The sequence below is a fragment of the Filicampus tigris genome, chromosome 4, assembly GCF_054856515.1.
Source record: "Filicampus tigris isolate MCC_2025a chromosome 4, RoL_Ftig_1.0, whole genome shotgun sequence".
Lineage (NCBI taxonomy): Eukaryota > Metazoa > Chordata > Actinopteri > Syngnathiformes > Syngnathidae > Filicampus > Filicampus tigris.
In genome coordinates, this window is record NC_141220.1 from 10,669,658 (window position 1) to 10,688,838 (window position 19,181).

At 39.0% G+C, this 19,181-nt stretch overlaps 1 protein-coding gene across 2 annotated transcripts in view; it reads right to left on the reverse strand.

Moving 5' to 3' along the window:
• Positions 1-972: 972 nt before the first annotated feature.
• The window catches only part of ptprjb.2 (protein tyrosine phosphatase receptor type Jb, tandem duplicate 2), a 39,006-nt gene continuing 20,797 nt past the window's right edge, over positions 973-19,181 (reverse strand). The window contains exons 9-29 of one of the 2 annotated variants that reach the window (XM_086029224.1): positions 17,821-18,084; positions 17,496-17,741; positions 16,897-17,160; positions 14,476-14,736; positions 14,125-14,385; positions 12,899-13,168; positions 12,551-12,817; positions 10,674-10,949; positions 10,453-10,602; positions 10,129-10,333; positions 9,669-9,790; positions 9,493-9,580; positions 9,368-9,412; positions 8,699-8,786; positions 7,156-7,246; positions 6,381-6,457; positions 6,094-6,228; positions 4,737-4,853; positions 3,752-3,912; positions 2,394-2,529; positions 973-2,306 (exon numbers count right to left, since the gene is read on the reverse strand). In XM_086029224.1, coding sequence (XP_085885350.1) covers positions 2,163-2,306; positions 2,394-2,529; positions 3,752-3,912; positions 4,737-4,853; positions 6,094-6,228; positions 6,381-6,457; positions 7,156-7,246; positions 8,699-8,786; positions 9,368-9,412; positions 9,493-9,580; positions 9,669-9,790; positions 10,129-10,333; positions 10,453-10,602; positions 10,674-10,949; positions 12,551-12,817; positions 12,899-13,168; positions 14,125-14,385; positions 14,476-14,736; positions 16,897-17,160; positions 17,496-17,741; positions 17,821-18,084 — 3,668 coding nt within the window. In that variant the 3' untranslated portion in view covers positions 973-2,162. Of the gene's footprint in view, positions 2,307-2,393; positions 2,530-3,751; positions 3,913-4,736; positions 4,854-6,093; positions 6,229-6,380; positions 6,458-7,155; positions 7,247-8,698; positions 8,787-9,367; positions 9,413-9,492; positions 9,581-9,668; positions 9,791-10,128; positions 10,334-10,452; positions 10,603-10,673; positions 10,950-12,550; positions 12,818-12,898; positions 13,169-14,124; positions 14,386-14,475; positions 14,737-16,896; positions 17,161-17,495; positions 17,742-17,820; positions 18,085-19,181 lie in introns of those variants that run through there. The other variant, XR_015086621.1, reaches the window with a different exon arrangement.

Below are 19,181 nucleotides of genomic sequence, written 5' to 3' on the forward strand. Positions count from 1 at the left end.
GCATGTGCATAGGAAATTAGCCAGCTAATGAGCTTGAAATAATGACAAGCACAGGCATTTTTTTTAATGATAATTTTTAGGAATAAGGACGAAGGGACGAGGACGCAAGGGTACCCAGGTCGCGTCGCGGACGGAGGACAGAGGACCGGCAAAAAAGGGTAAACTGCCCATCTGGATTATAAATTTTCTTTTGTGTCTCCTTCTATCCGGGCTCAAAATGCTGCAGAGTGAAGGAGGTGGCCTCCTTTGATTTTTTTGTTGTTTCTCTAAACTGTACCAACCTCTTTAAAAATACAGCTGCTGTATACATGCTGACCAGTATGTTATGTCTTTTTATTTTATTTTTTACTTCGTAATTACACTTTTTTTGTACAGCTCTGGGTATATGTGACTGTTTTGTTGCATGCCTGTCAGTGTGAGCTGCTGCAAACCAAATCAACAAACAAGGGACATTTCAATAACGTAAGTCAAGTGACGTGAACTGAGGTGGTTGGCTATACGCGACCAACGACCAGTCCATTGTGGACTCCAACTCTTTCCCATAGTCAGCTGTAACCCTAATGACGACAACCTGTATGACAAAACGGATGAATCAATCAACTGGAAACAACTTTTCTCCCCGTGTTTGGTGATACATATACCCCTATTACACACATGTTTGTAATGTAAAAATGAGACCTATATATTTGAGCACATTTACACATGAACTACACAAAATATTCCATTTGAATGGAAATACAATGATGAAATGATAGTGATTTGGATATTTTTTTAGGGGGTGAAAAAGATGTGGTGTACATGTATCCCATCTTACATTGTACAGGATTTAAAATATGTTCAATAACTTGTCATTGATTTTATGTTGACTCAGATGAACCCTAAATTGCTATTTGTAAAATATAACTTATCGAAATAACGTTACAAAATAATGCATAGTTAAAGACATCAATTGAAGTCAAAGCGAACATAAAATCGGATATGTATCATTTATTTGTGTGGTGGTCAATGCGTTTGCATTAAATGTGCACATTCTTTAAAACATCCATCTGTCCATCCATCCATCCATCCATCCATCCATCCATCCATCCATCCATCAATCCATCCATCCATCCATCCAATAAGCAAGCAAGAAGTCTAAAGTAATAGCATACATCCACATTTTTCTTTACACATCACGCGAATAATAAATGCGGGTCATTTACAGTTTTGCATTGTACCAGCAAGCATCTCATAGCAAAAATAATACAAACGTAACCTAAATGTAGCCCCCCCCCCACGCGTATGCACTTGCTGTATTTCTTAAAGTGCTTCTGACAACAGTAGACTGGTAGGCTGGCCATTTGAATAATATTTTTAAAGAATGTACCGTTCTCATTAAGAAAAAAAAAGATCCTTTTTAAATGTAGAGACAAAATGTCAAATGATGCTCATCCCATACATGAATGTTTGACAATACTCAGCAGGAAGTGACACAAGCACATGCTATTCAAAACTAGTGTGATCGCATAATACATAAAATGATGACTGTTCCAAACTGGCCAAATGATACATCTGATAAAAACTGTCTCTACTTACAAATTGAGTAGATGAGAAACATAAATGCATCCAGTGCATTAATCACATTAGTGAAAAAAAAAATACACAAACACAATACCTACACACAATAAAACAAACTACATAACAAAAAATAGCTATTCATGGTACATACAGTTCAAAGTAACAGGATATGCAAAGCCATAATAATTTGTCATATTCAGTTCTATTTACATTGGTCAATATTTACAGTGCGCTTTCAATTTGGGTGTCACTTGAGTGCCATCTGCTGGTTTCAAACCACAGTGGGTAGGCACAAGAGCAACAGTTCAGCCGACTATCCCTTTTCTGAACCGCTTATTCTCCATTTAAGACAAATTCTCTTTACACTTTACAAGTGTCAGTAATAATACCCAAAAACCTGAGTAGTCATACACAGTAGTAGGACAGCTTCCAGTAGACAGCTACACAGTTCAAATATGTTATAGGACACGACCACACTAGTTTAATGTTTGCTTAACAATTCACATGATGAAACATTACATGTTTTTGATTCAGAGAACTTGAAGATCCCTAAACAAGAATGTGACAAGTGAAAAAAGTAGAAGACCTGAGTGGTTCAGCTGGGCTTATGTATTGTGGTACCCTTTTCTGGGTTCCACATTCTCATAAATGGAGAGTGCGGTGGTGTTTTGGTAGATTAGATCCACATTAGTTCCAGTTCTTGATCGTATTATATCCATTGCACATTGGTTTAAAATCACATACTGGTCCTGCGCAGACATAAAGTCTAGATGTTAACCACATTGACCGTGTCTGACAATTACATAAAGAACTCTGCATATATGTGTGGTATGTACCTCTGTCTGCACCATGAGTGGGCGGTGCATGCGCAAGTCATGGATTACTCCATAAACATCCACCACATTTTCCCTTTCAATTTGGAAGATGAGACGGTCAATGGCTATGAAGGTGCCAGTGCGGCCCACCCCAGCACTGAAAGGGAGACAGACACAATGACAGGTGAACATTTAAACAGCATGGAAGGGGTGCACGTGTTAACGTGCCTCAACATTGGTGCCTACACCAGACGAGAGCTGTATAAAATGTGGTCAGGAAGTTATATATTTAGCCCAGCATGTTAGCTTGATGGACCTGCAGTTAGTCCTACTTAAAGCAACACTGTGTAATATTACATACAGTTTTTGTTGATTATTGCGGTTATGATTTGGACAAAAGTCAACCAAATTTCCCATGTGCGCCAGCACGTAGTGATGTGAAATCCTGAGCTCTCGCTGTCCTGCAAGTTGGACTGAATTACATTTCTATTTCCAGTGGCTGTGTGAAAGATGAATCGCGATGAGGTAATGAATCTAATTTCGTTCAAACAATACTTTTTTTGTTTTTTGTTTTGTTTTGGGGCTTCTGCCATGACACCAGTAATAGCATGTAGACGTTCGAATCGACTTCCATCCTTAAAGCGAAACGAGGAAGCGAGTATGCGGTAAAGCAATTCAGGACATTTGTATTTTTTTTTGTGTGCCAGGGTTGCTCCCATCCTCCTCAAAGTTGCTTAGTGTCAGTAAAAACGATACAGACCCCCCCAGGCCATGACAAAAGTCCCATTCAACTACTTGTAAATCAATGTTTCATCAAAAAAGTTGTGAAAACATTTTATTAAGGTCGAATTTTTGCCCAGTGCTGCTTTAACTAAAGAATCAATGGTAGGAAATCTGAAATACACAGCTCAAATAAATAAATAAGTGAAAAAGGCAGCATAGTAACCTAGATTTTAGCACGTCAATCTTACAGTTCTGAGGTTCAGTTTGAAAATGAAATCTAAGCACTACCGTCTTTGTAAAGACAAAATTGTTTACATGTTATTTGTATCGCATCCCATTAGATTCTATCAGTGTCCCTAATTTTTGGCCGGGGAGGGATTGTCTTTCACCCACAATATGTAAAAAAATCAAACCGTCTTCGTAACATTGATTGTTTATGACATCTACAGTATGGCGATGACAGAGAAGTTTTCCATGCAGCTGCCATGGGGTCAAGTCCCACTCAACGCCCTATGAGGATAAATCCAGGGTGTAATCAGCTATATTTGGATAAAGCTTACTTTTACTGTAAGTACCTGATTATATGCGGTTTGTCAGTGAATCGCCCAAAACTACAAGCATTCTAAAAGGGTCCCCTGACTGTTTTTCTAACAAACCTGCAGTGGACCACAGTGGGGGAGTTGGTGGAATATTGGTCCATGTGTTCTCTGACCAGGTGTCTGAAGCTGATTAGAAGCTCGGTGGTTTCCGGCACCCCGTGGTCGGGCCAGGCTGTGAAGTGGAATTGGCGAACTGAACGCGTCTCTGCTGTTTTTACCTATGGGCATACATCTACATGGATGAGCATTAACATATGACAAGTAACTTAAATTCACAATCCCAACTCACGATGTTTTAGCGTGTTTTTCCCCGAGAGAGATCATGTTGCCTAATATTGTAGTTCCTAGATAGGAATTTTCTGTTTGATTGAGTTGAGTTTTGGTTGCTCCCTAAAACCATTCATGTATCAAAGATGGCATACCATATTTTCCGGACTACTTTTTTCCTAGGTTTTGAACCATGCGGCTTTTATAAAGGTGCGGCTAGTCTGTGAATTTTTTCTTCCACCATTAGGGGGCGCTCCAACCGGAATTGAAATACAATACAATACAAATGCAGGATGTGACTGAAGGTGGAGGAGTTCAACAGGCGAGGGCGCTATGCACTAGGTTAAGCACTAGGCATTGCATTTGGTGGTATGCGGAAGTAGAGAAATAAAAGGTAACTGACAAACTGGAGTGACAGAGGGCAGTGAAATGAAGATAAGTACTGCTTATTTTCACTGGGTTCTGTTCCGTTTTAATCAGCAAAGTTGCTGCCTTGTTAAAAGACACTGTTAGGAAATAATCTGTTCAGGTAAATTGTTCTGTAAATGCAGTAAATATCAAATTTTTTAACAAAGATAGGTACAAAGGTGCGGCTTATAGTCCAGAAAATTCGGTATTTTAAGTAGTAAGTGATGATAGTTGGTCAAACTGTAAGAACTCTACTGTCCATAGGTTCCTACTTCTAGCATGCTCAATATAACGCATTGTTGAAAATTGAGATTTAGAAAAACTGTTCAGGAAGACAAATAATATAATTATTGTAAGTTTCCCTTACATTTTTAATTTCGAAGTCCCTAATGGTCCAGTCATCAAGTGGTATTTCAGAGGTTGTTGTTACACGGATGTATTCAAAATGCTTGGTGCTTGAATGCCAGTACTGCTCACATTTGATCTGTGGAGAGAAAACAATAAACACTTTACATCAAAAACACATTATTTTATCTTTTTAGATGTATGTAACGTTACTGTTGTCATACAATATATTGTTTTTACTCTTATTGTTCTCTGTTTTTTTTTCTTTGTTATTGTCTCTGTCCCCCCTCAAACCTGATTCTGTGTGCCTGCATTTCCCCAAATATCCATCACAATATAATAAACCACAGAGGGAGTATATTAAAACAAAACAAAAAGGCATACAGATCCGACAGCCAGGCAGCGGAACAGGACAGCAAAGAAAAAGAAAAAGAAGTATACAAAAAATAAGAGCCGGGCATTCCGTCTATGTGACCGACCGGTCCGTCTATGGACGCCCGTTTTGCTGACGGTTGACGAATGATGGACATTTTTTTACAACAGACAGATTAAGCATAGATGGAAACCCCTTAGTCTGCCATTCGCCTGCAGTCCGTCATTAGTCTATTTTTCGCGGCGAGGCTTCAATGGCTGTGGCAAGCGCAGGGAGAAAAATAGTGTGTTGTTGTTGTCGCTTGGGGGACAGATTTGAGTGAGGGATCAGGCTGTCAAAGCAAGCAGGCAGACTTCCAAAGCTCAGTGAGTCACTAGTTCTGTTAAAATATTGTCGAGCGGGGGCAGTGGGACGGTGGGGTTGCGAGGGAAAGTTTGTCGAACTCGCAGACGTACGGCCGTTTAAAATTAAACGCGCACCGGCCTGTAGACGGGTACTACTTTTTTCCCCCCGGAAAAAAAGGCGAATGACAGACGACGGAATACCCACACTGCAGACGGAAGAGGAATAATGGACGTTCAATTTTTAGTAAAATTCCCAGATCTTCTAGCTATATTACATTTTGTAATACAGGCGTATCTTTGCACAGTCAGAGAGCCACAGCAAACAACTAAGAAAGAAAATAAGAAAGAAAGAAAGAAAAACAGCACCTTCGGTTGGGGAAGTTTTCTGCATTCAGCAGTGACAGTAATAGTCACATTTTTGACACTACAACAGTATGGTTCATTGCTTTATTTTAATGTTTAATTTATTAACATGTCATTGTGGCATACAAATAAAATGGTTCGTACAAGAGAGCACAAAATGCGACCAAGTTACTGGCAATGTGTCCATAGAAATGTCCTTTTTCAGCATTATTGAAGACAGTTTTTTATGTGTTGTGTGTCTGTGTGGGTGTGTGTGTGTGTGGGCGTGCGCGCGTGCGTGTGTGTGAGTGTGTACTCACTCTGCCTTGCTCATTACAGCGTGTAAGCATGACCAGGGTGTGCACATTCTTCTCCCATATCATCCTCCAAAAATCCTTGACAGTGCTGGGCAAAGGACCCTGAGCTGCAATGAACTCCTTTTTGGAGTTGTAACCCTGCCAAATGACACAGCAGTTCATGCACAAACATCAACTCCGTTCTGTTCGGATTTCTATCGGTCTTTCAGGTAACATTATGAATGAAGGGATGAAGACAAAGGGCGTGGAATGATGAGGCAATGACTTAGGCAGAAGGAGTCAGTACGCACCGGCATGTAGCTAGCATTGATGTAGTCATCATATGGACTTCCATGAATGATAGAGAGTTTCACTCTAGAGGAATCATCTAGGAGGTATGAAAAGTGGGAGCATTGAACAAAGGAATTATGATGAAAATGAGGATGCTGTGCAAGCATTTCATTTTAAAAAGAAAAGTTTCATGACTGCATTCCACCATCACATGACGCTTCATGTAATACACCCTCACAATATAACAACATCCATATTAGAGCTGTATCCAAATTCTGGTTTGGCAATGATAATATTTACCCGTCCTGACTGACAGTATACAGATTATTAATTTAACACGATGCAGACCATGTAGAGCACCTGCCGAAATTTGACGTTAGGTCTTCAATTACCAGTTAAACATGTACCTACGTTGGACTGAAGGAGAAAGGCAGAGTGCCTACAGCAAGAATATGCTCCACACAAAAAGGAGAGCAGACTCAAGTCAGAGTCAAACCCGGAAGATTATTAATTTTGCTTTGAAGCAACAGTACTAACAGTAATAATCATACAGTCCAATTCTTATTTATGTGACAAACATAATTGAGCATTGTTATCTTTCATTTGAACATTGTATACAGCTCTTGTACTGGATCTCATTAGATTATGCAGGTGTAGCTAATTTCATGGTGTATTTCTTCTTTTTTTTTGGGGGTATATGGCAGAGGCATGGATAGATACAAGCACAAGGAATACTAGTTTACAGACAGACAAGTAGTATTGTTGAGGTGGATCTACAATATGTAGGTAACTCACAGGGAAGTACATTGTTGTAGCGATTCTTGGCCTTGTTCTCTTGACTCAGGGCACATGCTTTGGACTGAGATGTACCAACCATCCTTAGGTCCTTTAAAGAAAGTAAAACCATAACCCAATGTTAGGAATTTCATGGATCAATTATTCAATGAGGAGTTAAAAACAACAACTCTTTTTGGCATATACAGTAAGTTAAAACTGTCTATAAGAGTTATTTTCAAATGATCTTTTGAAAACTCAATAGATTGTCCCCTTCTGATGCCTCTAATTTGATTTTGAATTGCTCTTTGAAAACTTGTCATGTTACAACAAGAATAGTCGATCAGTTGTGGCGGGCAGGAAGGCTTGACCGAAGCCTGCGTCAATCATTGCCTTTTACGCACACGTATACTTAGGGCTCTATTTTTGTGGACAACGCACGTCTCTTTAGTTTTTTTTTTTTTTTGTGCAGGTGAAAGCCTCAATTAGCGTATTTGGTAAATAGGCAGCTCGCGTTGTTCCGTGCTGGGTGCTCCGGCGGACCAAGGGTGTAGGGTGTGTTCTTTTACATGCCCCGAGCATACGTGATCATTTGGTGGCTGAAAGTAGACTACATTCACGCTTGGTGAATTTGATCGACGTGCTGACATAGAGCGACAGATTTTGCGCTCCGGGCACTTGCGTGCTAGATGTCATTGTATTTCATTCAAAGAAACAGAATGACAACAGTGCGCATCAAACTTTCTGAATCATTATAGAAATCAATTCTGTGAACGCATTATTATCACTACTGTGCTATAATCTTAATTAGATCTGCAAAATCAACCCGTGGCCACGGCACAGCTATAAGTGGGACGTGCCACACACAGACACAAATGATCAAGGTGGAAGGTGTTCCCCAAGTGCCTGCACTTCACAGCGGTGATCTGTGTTCGCCCTAGCCAACTTCGCATACTTGGAAAACACACCGCCAACGTCATCTTTCCCACCAGATTGACAAGTAACGTTATCTATCACCTCTCTTATATTTTTAATTGATTGTAAATTCCAAAAAATATAACATCAAACCGGCAAAATTTTGCAACTTTCCAATATGAATACACCATGCTACCAGTGTAGAAGCCTTGGCTAACGTCGGCTTGTATACAGTGCGTGCCATGTGCATTTCTGTGAGGGGCGTGGCTTTGATCAGTAATGAGAGGCAGATAGTGAAGTGAGGCTACTTTCAAATCTTGCTAGCAGATTGAAAACTGCAAACTCCAGCTTTAATCTACACAAGACAAATACAGGGTGACCCAAAAAGCGGGAATTTTTATAATGCATTCGTAGAGGAGGATTCCATCTACAGGATGTAATTAAAAAAAAAAAAAATATATATATATATAAAGTTCCATCACTTTTTCTTAAATGGCATGTTAAATGGCAATTACTATGAATAAAATATTTTTCTTCCATCACTCTTGGTTTTATTGGATCGTAAAAGTTCCCTTTTTTTTGGGTCATCCTGTACCTATTTTTACCCATAGAAAAGTTCATTTCAGCATTAAATCAACAAATGTTTCACCTCAAACTCCTCTGCAAAGCCACAATTAGAATCCGCCTTCTGCTTTTTGTAGTAAGCTTCATAGTCCTCCACCCTCACAGGTGCACTTCTGCTCAGAGGACAAGATTCCAGTAATGAGAACCTTTTGGGAAACCACGTGATTCCTTTCCTCTTAAAGGGGAAATAAACCCCCCAAAATTATTTCCAATAATATGTTCAATGCACCTTCACTAGTCTAAACGTGCCATTCTGGCATTCATTAGTATTGCATTTGTGGAATTACATTACATTACATTATCACAGTTGCAGGGCTCAAATAACAAACAATCACGGGTCACCTGTTTCCTGAAGCTGAGTCATGATTTGTTGTTACCTGAGCCCTGGGCAACTGTGATTTTTTTCAGTCAACAAAAGTGACAAAATGGACGATTGCTAAAAATGGGTGGATTTTACTGCTTAGTCATATTCCACAAATACAATATTAATCAGAATGCTATGTTTGGACTAGTGGGCCTGCATATTCTTGTAAAAAAAAAAATTGGGGGTTGACTTCCTCTTTAACTTTGAAGGTTCGTACTTACACTTTGGCTCTGAAAAGCCAAATCAAGTAACACTAACTGCCAGTTATAGAAGACAATGATTAATTGAAATGTACGTACATATAAATATGATTGAAATGAACATTTTTACCTCAAGGAATGAATCTGGATGTCTGAGGATTCTTTTTTGGATAACCTACATCATATATACAAGGAGTTGAAATCTGTGCCATATAAACATATGTGACTTGACATTACTTCATGAAAGTGACAAACCTTTTCCAGTAAACAATGAAGCCAATAAGAATGATGAAGAGAATGCTGAAAATCCCCAGTGTTGCTCCAACAGCAACGCTGATGACAACTATGACATTGACAAAGATTATGACTAGACTTTAAAGAAACAGAAAGCAAGCACCTGATATGGACATTTCATATTGAGCCCACATTACCTGGATTCTGTGGGAGTTTTATCATTGGGTAGAATTTTGTCATTGAGGCCTTTGATGCATTTGACCCGACCTTGATTACGCCATCTTTCAGACTCACTCTAGTGAACAATACAATGGCATATCTGCAGGATAAAAGAAATGTCAGAAAAATGAATGCAAAACAACTAATGTTGTTAGATGTGCTGACTAATTTAACAAATACTGCATAATGACGGCAGTGGAAGTCACATCTACTATACTGTAGGTCCCAAAAAAACGACTTCATGTGATTGGAGTCTGTGTTTTGCTTCACATCTTATTTGATCTATTCCATCCATTCTATTGTGTTTTACTGTGTCTATATTAGTGATGCGGTTGGGCAAATTGAGCATTATTATCTTTGTCAAGATATATATTTCCTATTTAGCTGTTGTATTGTATGGATGGATGCTACATGTAGCAGATGTTTTTAAAATCTTACTGGTATCTTCGATTTCCACGAAGGGCACCGTTGGTGTAACCCTCCCATTGTGAACCATCGCCAATCTCTACAGACAACATGCTCTCTTGACTGCGTGATTGACCATTTCTCTCCTTGACAGTTGCCAGGTATACCGGAGACTTTTTGTCAATCCACTGTTGATATGTTTTCCCCAAGTACTCACTCATATTAGCAATGTCAGATTCTGCAGGAACAGACATAAGAGACTAATTATCATATTAATAATCATGCAAAGCAAAGCACCTTATCATTTCGGGGGAGGTATATAACTGTGATAAAAAAGAAAAAGTTAATTAAACAAACCTTTGATATTTTCGGTCACCAGCACACCAAAATGAGTGACTGGTCCCCTGGTTTCAACGAACAGGCTGGAATTGATCTGAATGGTGAATCTGTTGTATACTTTCTCATTCACACTAGCCAGCGACTCAAAGTTTTCTGAAATTGGAGGGTCTGCCAAAACATGACATCAAAAATATTAATTTTGTCTTTAAAAAGAAAGGTCAACTTAAAACAAATCCAACCTGTGATGCCAGTTCGGCAGTGGAGAGACACTGGAGTAGCAGGTTGTCCACAGCTGAGTGTCTCCATCATTATGTTGTATGAAGTGTAGTGACTTAGGTTGTGGATGGTCTGGCTACAACTTTGGTTACAGATGCTTGTCCCAATCATCATTTCCGCTGTATTTAAAGTGATGCGAAAATCGTGAAATCGGCCTCTGGGCTTAGTCCAGGACAGGACAATTTCTGCATTTGGATTGTCTGGACCTTCACACGTTGCATTTCTCACAGGGCTTGCATCTGGAGTAGATATGTATTATTTAAATACATGTTAGACACACAAGGTTATCTAAGAATGTAAAACTTGCAGAGTTTGAACAGTTTATACACTTGGCGTGCCTGTTTATTACCTTTTTGAATAATTCCCCATTTCACGTGACGTGTTTAGAGAGTGCCTCCAAAATTTGTAAGTATAAAGAATGCAGTGGCCTGCTAACAGGACTAAACACCACTGAACACTTGTGGGGTCAGCTGTGCAGTTGTAACATAAGCAACCATGTTGGCTGACTTGCAACAATTCCTTTTTGTGGAGTAACAGCAGTGTGTGACCACAACAGTGTGCGAGCAGCATTCGGAGGTGGTGCCAGTCACACCCTCCTGACTGTTTGTTAAAATAATAAATGCAAAAATTGACTTCAAATCCGCGAGGATGACACCCGTAATCAAGAGTTAACAACAACAGCAGAATAAGATGCTACAACAGATAATCTCCCAAACACAAATCTCCAAATGTTTTATATTGTTTATTTGTAGCATCATTTAAACAGATTTAAACTTCCTTTTCAAGATACCCTACCTGTCAACATTTATTTTATTGTCTCATTGTAAAGTATGACAGAATTAATGAGCGTGTCCTCGATTGACCTCTAAAATATTCCTACTATAGTGACTTCAAACAGCCTTGGGTCCTGTGCCTGTCTGACGTGCTGCTTGTCGTTTTGATAGCTTGGCAATAGAAGCCCACTTTGTCCTGAGTGCGTATTTATTGATTTCATTGTGGCTTTCACGGTTACACACAATTTGGATGGATTCATGTACACTGTATGGCACATGTAGCGTAGTATAGCGCATCATGGCATGTCGTAGCGAAGCAATAAACACGACTACCCAGCTCCACTCTCGCTTTCTTAATACTGGTTAGCATGCCTATTTATTTAAATTACCCAACATTCACCACTTATGTGACCCAAGTACCCACGCATTACCACAGCAACCAAACATCACGTGATCCTAAATCATGGGTCCTACATTTACAAAACACAATAAGAACAGTGCCCACTGGTGCATTATATGTTAGGCTAGGTTCACACCGCAGGTCTTAATGCTCAATTGGGATTTTTTTTTAAAATCCGATTTTTTTGTGTAAGTGTTCATATTACATTATAAATGCGACCTCTGTCTTGTCTGCTGTATGAACACATGCGTCATCAAATTGGCCCGCATGCACAGAAGAAGAGTCGACCACCGTGCCGCAAGTTGGATTACATTAAAGTAAAACATAAAGTCAATAATGTTAGTCAAAACAACTTTGTAGATTCGATCCCCTGATGCCAGCAGTACCCCTCTGCCTGTGCGGAGCACATTTTGGGCTCCGGATGACGTCAATGTCGGATATATGCGACCTGGCCGTTCCGACCGCGAACGCATTGGAAAAGATCGGATACGTATCCGATCTAGGACCACATATGAAAGCGACCCAGGTCCCATTTGAAAAAATCGGAATTGAGCCGTTCAGACTGTCATAAAAAAAATCTGATAAAGGTCGCATATGGGCAAAAAAATCCGATCTGGGTCGCATTTGCCTGCGGTGTGAACCTAGCCTCAGATGTTGATGATCGTACCTGTGCAGCTGGAAATCCTTCTGGGAGCACCCTGAGTTCCATCCTGAGTCTCAGTGATGACAGAAAAGTTATACCTACTGCCAGGGACCAGGTTTTTGATAGTATGCATTGTTTGGTCAGTCACAATGCTGCCATTGATAGGCCAGTCTGAGCTTTGCCATGTCAAATTGTAAAGATAGCTTTCCTTGTATTCATCGGGTTGAAACCATGTGACTGTGATGTTATCCTCCTCTGTAGAAGTGTTGAGAAACTTCACGTGCAGTGGTTCTAAGGAAATTGGAGAGGTGTAAGAGTTATCCTTGAGATCTGGCACTTTTGTGCATTCAAAGTTTTAAAAAAAATGCTTACTTGTGGTGACCAAATAGGCGTGAATCACTTCACTCCTAAAACCCAAGACCCCAATAGTTGCTATGGAAATGTTGTAGGGGGTGCCAGAGAGCAAGGGTTCAAAAGTATGACTGGTGTTGATGGTATTGATGTTTCCACTTCCCTCAGGCGGTGCAATTGTTAGCTGGTAGAAGAACGATGCACCATTCATCAGGGGAGCATCTGTCCACCTTGCTTCTATTGAGTTTGTTGACTTGGTGAAGATCTCAATTGGCCCAGGCGGGTTTGGAACTTTGAGAGTTAATAAATACAGTATGTTAACTTCAACAAGCAAAGCAAAGCTAAGCTAAGATAAACTAAACTAAGCTAAAATAAGATAAGCTAAGATAAACTAAGATAAGATATGTTATGTTATGTTATGTTATGTTATGTTATGTTATGTTATGTTATGTTATGTTATGTTATGTTATGTTATGTTATGTTATGTTATGTTATGTTATGTTATGAACATTTCATGAAGACAAAATCCAGGTCATTTGCTAAAATTATCTCAAATCAAACAGCAATGCAACTGTATAAAAAACGAGTTCCAACATTATGAGAATAAAGAATATTCTGTAGGTTGTAATTTGCAATCAGAAATCTATGCTTGTGTTATTTTGTGGACTGCCGAGATTTTCAACAATGTTTCTCAAACAATGAAAGTCAATGTTTTCAGTTAAACACATCAACACCATCACCCGCGAGAACAAGTTATTGTATTTATGCAATCGTTTGAGTATGTTCCACAGAAAGAATGAAACACACTGAAATTTCTTCTTTAGTTGAGAATGTGTAATTGTCATTTGAAAGTGTCTTTACTAGGGATGGGCGGATCGATCCAAATATCGATATTATCGATACCAAGCAAGTACTTGGATGGATACTATTGTCCTAGGATTTCGATACTTCGCTCCTTCCCCAATTTCCTCAAAGCGCCGCTTCTCTGCGCAAATACACATTATCGTTTGGATAGCTGGCTGGGTGATATTTGCCTTTGTTTGAACTGAAAACTGGATCAGTTTTCATTCAAAACTGTAATATTAGAGGCATACATTACTATATAAGATTGAGGGGGAAAACAAATTAACAATTTCAATTTTGACACAACTCTTATTCCAATGTTGTGCTGGTGTAGCTAATGCTGTGGCTGGTGAGTGTGTACATGAGTATGTTACAAAATATTGCATGAATGAATTTGTACTTACAGGTAGCATTTGTAACAAATTCAGATGACACATAGAATGGTCCATTATGGGATATCACCCTGGCGCTGTACAGCCTTGCAGCAGACAGTCCCTTGAAAAGCAAGGAGTTCAAGGTAGACTCCACTGTCTGTGACTGAGCAGTAGAAGAGCTGTTGAGGTGAACAGTATACAACTCTACATTGCCTGGTGGGATAATCCATGATACCACGACTGACATGTTTGAGCCTTGACTGGATATCCCAAGTTGCACTGCCTCTGGCACTGATAATATATGAGAAGAAAACAATAAGTTGAGTTTGAGAAATGAAAGGAAGACAGTCCATCCATCCAAATGGCAAATTAAAGTCTTACTTGTATACCGAGGAATGCAGCGTTTTTCCCCTTCTGTGCCATCCCCTGCTTGGACACAAACACAGAAATTGCACTGTGTCCGAGGATTGAGCTCTGAGATCACTGCAACTTCCTTTGTCACAGTTTTGCTTAGGAAGCTGCAGCCAGTTGTCTCTACCCGATAGGTGTACTCGGGCCTGTGTTGTAACGGTACCATCCAAACCAGTTGTACTGCAGTTGAGTTTAAGATGAGCGCCTCCAGTTTATTAATCGCATGTGGTCCTAGAAAACACAGGCAGAAAGTTTCCTTTGATTAATATGATGATGGCTGCTCAATAAGCATCAATAGTTTAATTCGCTACTTTAATTTTCCGAGAAGATTATCCCCACCAAGGTCGCTGCTGCCGCCGCCCAAGGGAATGGGCAACTAGATTTTCAATAGTACAGTAATATAACACATTAGTAGTTGGATGTCTGTGTCCAAGAAATTAACTCATTCAATCCCAAAGACATATTTATATGTCTTTTCACAGTCCAGCCATTCAGTCCCAGGAATTTATTTACATTTTTTCAAATGCTTTCAAACTTTAGGGTAAAAGAGGGTCTGACAATGTCTGGTAATGAATGAGTTAAGCAATAAAAATAATAAATATATATATATTTTTTTACTTAAATATGTTTGGGTGACATCCCCTTTAAGAGGGAAGTCAACCCAAACATATTTTTTCAAGAATATGTTCTATGCAGGCCCACTAGTTGAAACAAGGCAATATGATTAATATGAAATATGAGTTAAGCAACAAAATCCAACCTTTTTTAGGCATCTCAGGGGGCAGCCATTTTGTCACTTCTGTCGCCTAAAAATTACATCACAGACTTTCAGGGCTCACAACGACCAATCACGGCTCACCTGTTTTCTGAAGCTGAGCCGTGATTGGTCGTTACCTGAGCTCTGAGCAGTTGTGATGTCATTTTCAGTCGACAGAATTGACAAAATAGATGGCTGGAGATGGCTAAAAACGGGTGGATTAACTCTTATTCCACAAACGGAATATTAATCAGAGTGTTGTTTCAACTAGTAGGCCTCCATAGAACATATTATTTAAAAAAAAAAAAACGTTTCGGTTGACTTCCGCTTTAAAAGATATGGAAGCCCATTCCCGGCAGTAAAAAAAAAAAAAAAAAAAAAATATATATATATATATATATATATATATATATATATATATATATATATATATATATATATATACATATATACACATATAAATATGTGTATATATATATATATATATATATATATATATATACATATATATATATATATATATATATATATATATATACACATATTTTTGTTACTTTGGAAGAAGCCCATTCCCGGCAGTAAAAAAAAAAATGTGTATATATATATATATATATATATATATATATATATATATATATATATATATATATGTTTTTTTTTTTTTTTTTAGTCCCGCTGGTAAAAAAAAAAAAAAAAAATTCACGTGCAAGCCCCAGGCAGAAAGTCGCACTCAAAGCGCATGCAAAAGTTGACTTTATGAAGGTATTATTGTGTACTTGTATTTGACGTCGTGTGTTAAAATGGTGTAAGTTGTGGTTTTATAGGCCTTTATGCGATATAGTCCATTACGTTGAAGCAAAGGGTTGCACGCAGTAGGTGGGTATACCTATCGTCTCTTCAGATGCCGTCTATATCAAACATTATTCTGCGGACATAGTACAATTAAGAACCCCCCCCCCCCCCCCCCCCCCCAACCCCCATTTTTTTCTCCACTGGTGGAAAGGGGCTTCTCCCCCCCCAAAAAAAATAAAATCCACTGGCGGAAATAGGGCTTCTGCAATAAAAAAAAAAAAGTTTTTTTGATTTCTGGTTCTTTTTTTTTTACTGGCGGGAATGGGCTTTTTCCAAAGAATTTTCTTTTTTTTTTTTTATTTATTTTTTTTTTAAAAGGGCTGCAAAAAATAAAACAAAGAAGAAAATAAACAGGAAGAGAGCTACATTTTAAAGAGAGCTACATTTTAAACAGAAACAAATGTTAAGTAAATTATATGAGGTTACGCAGGCTTGCTAAATTAGGATGTAAATACATCTGCATCGCGATTAATGTAGTAGCCAACCTCTTCTGTTTACATTTGCTGGATAAGTGTCACTGTTCCATACTTCACAACAAGATTCATCACACTGCGGGCCTGTACATTTTAGCTCAGAATTGCATTTCCATTTTGTTCTTCTGCTTGTTTTCTCTGGTTAAACCAACACATTTATCCATTTTCCGAGCGGCTTATTTGAAGTATTGTTATTGTTATATAACTATATTTAATATTGTTTGATCACAAATGAATACTTTTTTTTTTGTTGTTAATAATCGTTGTTGTTGCCAAATTCTCTTCAGAGGAGGATCATATAGCACATACGTGTAAAGAAGGACTTGCTCCGAGGAGATGCCAGAGTGCCATCTGCTGCTTGTGTGGAGACGGTGAAGGTATAGTTGTTGCCAGAGAGAAGGCCAGAGATAATGACAGACAAGTTTCTGGAGACCACTTCAGATGGTGGAAACGATCCATTGATGACATGCAACAGGTATGAGTAATTAAGCTTCTCTTCTGGTTGCTCCCAAACCAGTGTGACAGAATTTGTAGTAATTTCTTCCGCTTTAAGCATGGTCACTGAATATGGTCCTGGGAAAAGCATAATAAAAAAAGGTAAGTCTTGTGGATTTATGGATTTATTAGGGCTACACAATATATAGAAAAATTTGCATTTCCACCACATAGTTGGACATTATCTTGGGGAGTTACAATTAATTAGCTAAGAACACATTGAGCTTGCTTATTTTGCCGCATAGAAACAAATGTACTTCTTTCATGATATAAAAAAAATGTATTTTTTTAGGTACGTTAAATATCTCAATAATATCGTCATCGCTATTGTCAACATCCATATCACATATCGCCTGTTTTTCCAAAATCGTGCAGCCCTAATTTACAGTTGTAAATTATGCTGATTCACTTACTTGTGTAATTATTTGCTGTTACCGCTGTGCTTTTATAGCCCATCACACCAATAGTTGCAACAGAAATGGAGTATGGGCTTCCAGAATTTAGATTGTTCAAAAGAAACCAGTTGTTTTGGGTTATGGCGTCGTCATTGACACTGAATTTGTATTGAGTTTGATCCATATCATCTGGGTGGTCCCAGGTGAAATTAATGGAGCTGACAATCTGCAACTCAACACTAATGGGTCCAGGAGGGTTTGGATCTTATCAAGAGAAAAAGCACACTTTTATTAGTTACTATTGGAGTACAAATCATCTCCATACCATGGTGTTTTAACTCACAAGTTGCATTGCAGAAAGTGACATTGTCGCTTTCTAAAGGTCCACGTTTGCTTATCACCACCACACAGTAAAGCACCCCTGGCTTCAGGTCTGTAAATAATGTGCTGAGAGTTGAGTTACTCAGATCCTCCTTTGAACTTTCAGATTCGGTGTCTTTGTTCAACAGGACAGTGTACGAATCCACATGCCCCATTGGAGCGCTCCAGAAAACAGACATATTAGTCGTTGTCCCTATTGCCCTGATGTCTGAAACTAACCCAGGCCCTGAAAAAAGAGAACAAATTTCAGATTTACTCATACAGTGGCCAGGATGCATACTGCATATTTACTCAACTGCAAAGAATACCAGGCAGCTGAGTCATTAGGGGTTTATATATATTGTAGGTTGAGGGGGGGCTTTATTTGTAAAAATGCAAATTTTTATATGTACACAGTATGGTTTACATTTCCACAATTTTGCCAAGAATAATGATCCTTGGTGCAATTATGCTTTATTTTGCAATACACTATGTATTATCAATGCACCCAAATTCTATACAATTTGTCCTCATGGTCATTGAAGCCTATCCCAGGTACCTTTAGGCAAAAGGCAAGGTAAACCCTTGACTGGTCGCCAGTCTACCACAGGGCATAGATAGACAGGCAACCATTCACACCCGTGGGCTCTTTAGAGCCTCCAGTTAACCTACCATGCATGTTGGAATGTGAGGGGGGGGAGGGTGTACCTGGAGAAAACCAATGCTAGCACGGGGAGAACATGCTGACTGAGCTGAGATTCAAACCCAGAACCTCTCAACTATGAGGAAGACATGCTAACACACCACACACCATGCCACCTTCGCATTATAGTATAATCCATATAATAAATCGGACAGGTCCAAAGTCCGGCCCGGGGGCCAAATGCTGCCCGTGTTCAAATTTGTACCGGCCCGCAGCTTCTGGCATAAAATTAATAACGAGCGTCTCATCAGTAGTGTTAATCACAGTACAAAATATGCATGTAAAAATAGCAGTTTTATATTTCACCACCAAATGGCAGCAGAACTGTGGCTGCTCTCTCGGGTGCTTTCGCAAATACCCTCCAAGCACGCTCTGCCTCTCCGAACACACCATTTCTCAAAGTTGTGTTAGGTGTCAAAGTGAACACTTTGCTGCATGAACTTTTGTGTGACTTTTTGCAGCTGATTTCTAAAATAGAGACTGTAGTGAGGAAAAAGAAAGTTGTCAGAGAGGGCCGTTGCTTCCAGGACAAGTGGAAATTGTCATATTTTTTCACTGAAATACAAAACAACTGTGTCTGCCAAGATCACTGAGAGACTGTGACTGTTTTCAAGAAATTCAATATCAAGAGTCACAACCAG